This window comes from Apostichopus japonicus, chromosome 19, assembly GCF_037975245.1.
Source record: "Apostichopus japonicus isolate 1M-3 chromosome 19, ASM3797524v1, whole genome shotgun sequence".
NCBI lineage: Eukaryota > Metazoa > Echinodermata > Holothuroidea > Aspidochirotida > Stichopodidae > Apostichopus > Apostichopus japonicus.
In genome coordinates this window covers 13,073,129-13,079,720 of record NC_092579.1, presented here as the reverse complement: position 1 = coordinate 13,079,720, position 6,592 = coordinate 13,073,129, and the positions used below count along the sequence as shown (strand labels likewise).

Genomic DNA, 6,592 nt, shown 5'->3' with positions numbered 1-6,592 from the left:
AAGGGCAAAAGAAAAAGTGTTGCGAACTCCTAGAACCTAACTCCTATCATGTTCAAATTTGGTGGGATAGTCCTTGAGGTTTAAAAAGTCCTAAAAATCGGTTTTTAGCCATATTCTGCTTGTCAACATGTAGGAAAAAGTGATGAAAACTTAGGGTCAGGGTAAATGGTCAACTGAGTGAAAAGGTAAAATTGGCCTAATCTGTACCAAAAAGTGTGTCCGAAACCTAGACCGTATGTATGATCATGTTCAAACTTGGTTGGTAGGTCACTTTACCATGTACTGTAAACTCTTGCCTGAGTGATAGGTGACGTCAAAGGTCAAATACACAAAAACTGTCAGTATGTTGGAAAAGTCATATGATATGTAGAGGCCAATTTAGATCCACTTTGTCTAGAAGAGATGAGATCTGCAACTCCATGGATTGCCATCTTGTTCTGTTTGTCATCACCTGTACAGTACATTCAGTAACATTTCTTGAATTCTGCGCTGTATGTTAATGTTATTATGTATTTAGCTGCAATGCTGACATAGACAAACAGGATCTTCCCAATTGTGGTGGCCTGGGTCAGAAAGTTTTGCCTGAATTTCCAAACATTGCAAGAATTTCGAAAATTACTACACTAGCTACATGAAATATGCTATGCTGGTTGGGGGTATAAATTTTTTGAAAACGATCTTTTGTAAGCAGTGGTGCGCCTTGAATAGTTGGCACCCAGGGGCCAGGGCGGATCCTTCCTTTATCACCACGTGCAGGGGATGACCGTGTGTCATTGTGTTAGTGACTGTTTGTCCAATTTTGTGTTAAAACTCCTAAAAAGCTGGATCATTTTCTTTAAACTTGATGGTACCCCAAGGTGCACCATTGTGTCTGGCATGCCCCTGAACCACATGATCAAAGGTCAACTTAAGTGCAAATCAAGTTTTTGCTATTACTACAAGGGGAAACATTGAATTTACATGGCACCACAGGTATCATGGCAATATATAATACTATCAAAATATGTGATTGCCATGGGAATCGAGGTAAACCGCCACGTGGTTAAATGTCAGATATATATATATATTTTATATGATAATATCCATATCCAGTTATAGTATCGATGTAAGGTACCTCTATCTTCGACACATGCTTTTTTTTTACACAATGTCTCAACTCTGAAGTGCAATTGCCGCTACGAGAATTTTTGCAACCATTTCATCTTACGTAATACAAGATTGCGAAACACTGCTCCACCGGTCGACAATGCGGCTGCAGAAGTGCACCCAATCGAAGTACGCTACCAACGCTTGTTATATCGCTGATTGAATATATTTCCATCAATCTCCACCTAGATGATTTTTTAGTGTGAAATGGCATTGTTTAGACGTAAACCTAAGTATCTTAACTTGAGTAGTATTTCTGCAGCCTTGAAGTCTTACAACAGGTGAGTTTTGTGGTGTCGATATCATTCATAGTGCAATTATTTGCCTAATGTTAATGCCTAGCCATGTATTATTATATAACAAGTACAGTCATTGATTATGACGATATGGTTAATGCTGTTTCTTTGGTTGAAAAGTGGTACGAGAGGCGAGATTTTTAAGGTGTCCCGCATTGGATTTTTAAGAGGTAACACACCAAATTGTGGCATATTTACAATTTAATATGCCTAACATAAACTATAAATCGCGAAATAGCTATACAGTGTAGTTACTTATGTTTTTGTTAGTGTTAGAACTTGTTGCAAAGTTCCAGTGTTGCACAGCTTTTCCTGACAAGCTTGGGGGCTAATAGTAATACATTTGTATGTTGAAAACAGTAATATCATACTAATAAAGGACAACAATAGTCCAGTGAGTAGCAATGCTAACAACAAGATTACTTTCATTTGTTTGCATATTCTGAAAACAGTACGTGTGGAATGTCACAAGACACAAAATGCATAAACTTGGGAGAGTGTGACATTGCCTTAAAATATGGGTCCAAGTTGGCAGGATATACTACATACATTCTATACATATGTTAAATAAACTATATGTATACATAATTACATACATACTTATATACATACAGACAAACAGACATATGTGCATTAATAGTCCATTCCTCTATAGGTCTTTCTATTCAAATTCTAATATTTAAAGTGTCAACATACAAGGAGTTCTCAGTGTTTCAAATGTGTGATGGTTGTAAAGTGGTCTATATGTTAACTTCGCTAGTCCCCTTAATATGATTGTTATACATTTATAGCTGAACTGATAGCCACTGTAGTTGCTGTGTTCGAAAGTCAGATTGTAACACTCTTTTAGTCGCAAATAACCTTCATAGCCTTTAAGGAAACGGCCAAAATTGTGAATAATGTCACACATTTTTACAAGTTAACTGTAGTTTTGACTATGAACGGCAGAATTTGGTCAAGGCTGGGAAGAAATCACATAGCTGAAGGATAGAACTAAGCCACTGAACAAAATCAGTTAGAGCTACATTACCACTATCCTTTAAAAGTATGTTACTGCCTTAACTATAGCGAATTTAGCGTATGCTATCATACCCCTGTTTGTAGTATTAAAGTGGATGTACATATAATGCCACAATTTTAAGATATATTGTTTTTGTTTTAGCTGGTGATGTTTTATTGCCAATTTTATGCAACAATTGCCTTGAAGCCTCGTTTCTCTTCTTCTGTTTCCTTTCAGAGTATATTCTACGACTGGAAATGCTGGCATCGTGCCACAAAATGTGGTTTTACTTAATCATTTCAGTGCTAGTTGTCAACAATGGAAATATCAGAGCACAGAACTCAGAAAGGATGAGAAGATAACAGCAGAGGATGATAATAATCCTATCAAATTTTCAACGAGTAAAGCGGCTTCTTGGTCTGTCGATGAAAGCTTTGGAAAGAGGCACAAGAAACCGAACAAGATAGTTATCCCTGTTATTTTGTCTACTGTGTTAATCTTGGCTTGGGCTTTCCTTCGATCTGAGACTGAAGTAGACAGGCAACTAGAAGTTGCACTGACAGAACGTTTGCCTGAAAAGTTTTCAGAGAAGGATGTGCAACAATTTCAGCCACTCCCTGATTGGACAAAGACGTTAAAAGAGAAGGAACAGAAAAAATAGTTTTCAGAAAAGGAATTGCAACAATTTTAGCCAGTCCCTGAAGGAACAGAAGAGAACAGTTGAAAGAGAAGGCAAAGAAGAAATAGCCAATTAAGTATGCCGGGTAGCATCGATTAACATATAGAAGATTTCCAAAGTCTCGTAAAATGCGCAGAAATTGTGGTCTCAGTTCACCAAGGGGTGGGTGGAGTGGAATGGATTGGAGTTTTAGGTTTGGGGCATGCTATTACCATAGTGAACTCTTGTGTCACTGCTCAATTGTACTTTTCGTACACACACAAACCAAAATTCTGTGTCCTATGTGTTTCTCAATTGGTGCGCAGTTCAACATAAGTTAATGCACATTCACCGTTTTCACATTTCTACCAGATTTCATGAATGAAAAAAGGGAAACAAATCTTAGTGACCCGCTGTTGTTACTTCAGTTTTATCATGAAATAGAAAATATGCCCACTAATTTTCAACTGTACTGTATCGACATAATGTTTTTGTGATTACAGATTTAGTACACACACCTATTGCTTGAAGTCCTCGGAATCAAAGATTTAAAATCAACAGCAGGTTGTTGGTTAGGTGCGGCCCATAAATTTTTCACTCCTTATATCTGGCCCATTCATTCAGAAAGGTTGTCCATCCCATCTATGGTATATATGCATGAAGTATAGTTGGCAATGTAACATTGCTTAAGCTGTCGCTGATTGTTTTATTTTTACTTCAGCTCAAAATGCAAAGGAATCTGATTGTGAAATGACATATTGTGTATTTGTGGTACAAATCTTAAATCCATTTCATTAAGTGTAATAACAGCAGTGATGGGTTGGTTTTATTAATAACAGCCACCTCAGAAAGAACAGTAACATTTTGGAAAAGTATTTAAATGCTAGCTATTCTCTTGAAATGTTAGAAAAATAAGTTTGAGAAAATCTGTATTTTTCAATTGGATCACTTTTGCTTATAAAGTCATATTTTTCTTCAATTAACAGTTGGTATCAAGCTACTGTTTGTAGGTACCATTGACAAAAGGTCACTGGAACTAGAGAAAAACAAACTAAGCAATTTATTTCAATATGTTACATATTTATTTTGAACTAAAAATTTATGAAATGAGAGCAACTTAATTGAAGTTAAAGAAATCACTAACCAAAATTTGGCTAATTGAGAAGGAATTAAACAGTGTTGACAACACTGCTTGTGTTCAAATTGGTTTGTTCACCCATCTGTCTCTCAGTCAACCATTCCGCTCTCATGAGTTGAAAGTTTGAAATGTATAGAAAACAAGTTCTTTTTCCTGGGGCCTTGTTAGCTTTACAATAAAAAATAAAAAAGACCTTCAACAGTTAGAAACAGATGTTTTTAAAATCATCTGCTGTCGTTTTACAAATTAATTGACTTCATCATGACAAGTCCCTCTTCCTTGCTGTTGAATACATAAGTCTCATAGCTGCCTAATGAGAGGGAATCTTGTGCAAGGAAAGTCAGAGATCGAGCTTCGGAGAAGTCACTGATCCCTAAATGTCATCCCTGCAGTCGGGTCTTACTAACTTTTGAAAAATGTTTGCTCTATATTCAACTGGTTTGACAGTTTACTCTTGTTTCTGATGTTTGAGTAATAAAATTGATATAAAAAGCTAAGTTTTCTTTTGCTTAAGTTTTTGTGTCAGTCATTGATCTCTCTGGAATCTCCTCAAGATGTTGGCCATGAGATTTCAGCAAAACTCCTCACTTGCTATTATCAGTAAATTATTGCAACAAAGTCTAAACTGTTTAAAAAGGTAAAAGAGATATTTACTCTTAATGTTTAGCAAATTTGCTGAAAATTGTTGATATAAAGGGGAAAGGTGATGAATATATTGGCAGCAGCAGTAGAGTTAGTGATGTGTTCATGGCATTGCACTCTAAGGGTCTTTCTGTTTCTACTGTGTAAATCATTTTTCCAATACTACTACAGAAAAGTTGCAGAGTGATGGGATTCTGACAACTAAGCAAATATTTGAAACATATCGTATTTCATAAGAACTTTGAACTTTGAAGAAAATCTGCCATGATGACATCACAGACCATGCACTTGCCATGATCCTCTTCCTAGTGCAAGGAAGGTCATATCTGATTAAAATGATTAACATTCAAACAGGTATGATATTGAGAGGGATTCCTTAACCAAGGTACCATAGTGTGTGATGCTAGAATATCCATTCAAAGCAACTACAGTAGGAAGGCGTATTTTAATTAAGCCTTTATGTTGATAACAATCATATTAGAAATCTCTTTCAAAATGAAGTCACTTGTACTACAATGGGACAAATTCAAAATAGCACTCAATACACTGAAAAGGTTAGAAATGACAAATCCAATTCTATCCTGTAACCTCCAAATTTGCCCATCCTACACCTGCCCATTATATTCATGATAATTAAACTGCATGCCATCTGAATGGACAAATTATGTGACAGATATTTACTATTTGAAATCCAAATACGCGTTTTTGCGTACGATTTTATTCATAAGTGTTCTTAATGGTTTCCTTTTTACATATCTGAAAAATAAATTCAATCCGATTTCGGGAAATGCTATAATATTACAACCTAAACTTGTCGATTTCTTGCTTGCTTACTGGGTGAACGAACTACGACCTTGTGGAGGAGGTATCGTTGCAAAATTGCAACTTTTACATGCGTGGTGAGATTATCAAGAAACACAATGAAATTAATTATCTATTTAGGTCATGAAACTAAAATAAGGTTTGCGCGCATGAAAGTCACATACAGCTCCGTACTGAACAGTGCACTACTATCTGACGATCATAGTGACGTCATTCAGTGACCCAAGTGCTCTTCAAGGTCGTTGCAGTGTTTACAAGTTGCTCAATTTGTATCAGCCTTACGGAGACGAAAAATATGTTTTCATTCCCCTTTTTATAACTTCCCTGTGTGCTATTTCAAAAAAAATTTAAAAATTATGTTGTTACGTATCATGTAAACTACAGAACTTTTTGCTGTCATTACTGTTCTACTTTAATGCACAATATTCGACCAGCAGTAGGGTTCTCAGGCATGATTCTGAAAATTTTGGCTGAAAGCACTCAGTATAAATTTGGGTGTTCGTTGGTGATTGTGTTGTTACGTAGATATGATTTGGTTGTTACGCAGAAATCATAGTCTTGCGAAGGAGCACATAATGGGATGCAATACATAATTTTGTGTCTATACCTCTACCAAAATGTTTAACTTGAAATATATGACAGTTACAGACTCATTTTGTGTGCGATTAGCGTTTGTATATTAATTGGTAGGTTTGCGTTCCACAGAAAGTTACGCCATGCGCCATGTTTACAAAATATCTGGCAATATTAGATGAAGTCACGGCTCACAAATCACTGCTTATATTTTTCCACACAGTATTAGTTTTTTAATCGTCAATACTTTAAAATAAAACAGGGACGCTGACTATATCATTCTAATAATTTATATATTTATTTTTAGGGGATTATAC

General features: G+C 35.8%; 1 protein-coding gene across 1 annotated transcript; it reads left to right on the top strand.

The window, feature by feature from the left end:
• Nucleotides 1-1,172: 1,172 nt before the first annotated feature.
• Nucleotides 1,173-5,678, top strand: LOC139960599 (uncharacterized). Its single transcript, XM_071959067.1, has 2 exons — nucleotides 1,173-1,427; nucleotides 2,680-5,678. Exons 1-2 carry the CDS (start codon nucleotides 1,354-1,356, stop codon nucleotides 3,101-3,103), a joined length of 498 nt encoding a protein of 165 aa, XP_071815168.1. The 5' UTR covers nucleotides 1,173-1,353; the 3' UTR covers nucleotides 3,104-5,678.
• The last annotated feature ends 914 nt before the right edge of the window (nucleotides 5,679-6,592 follow it).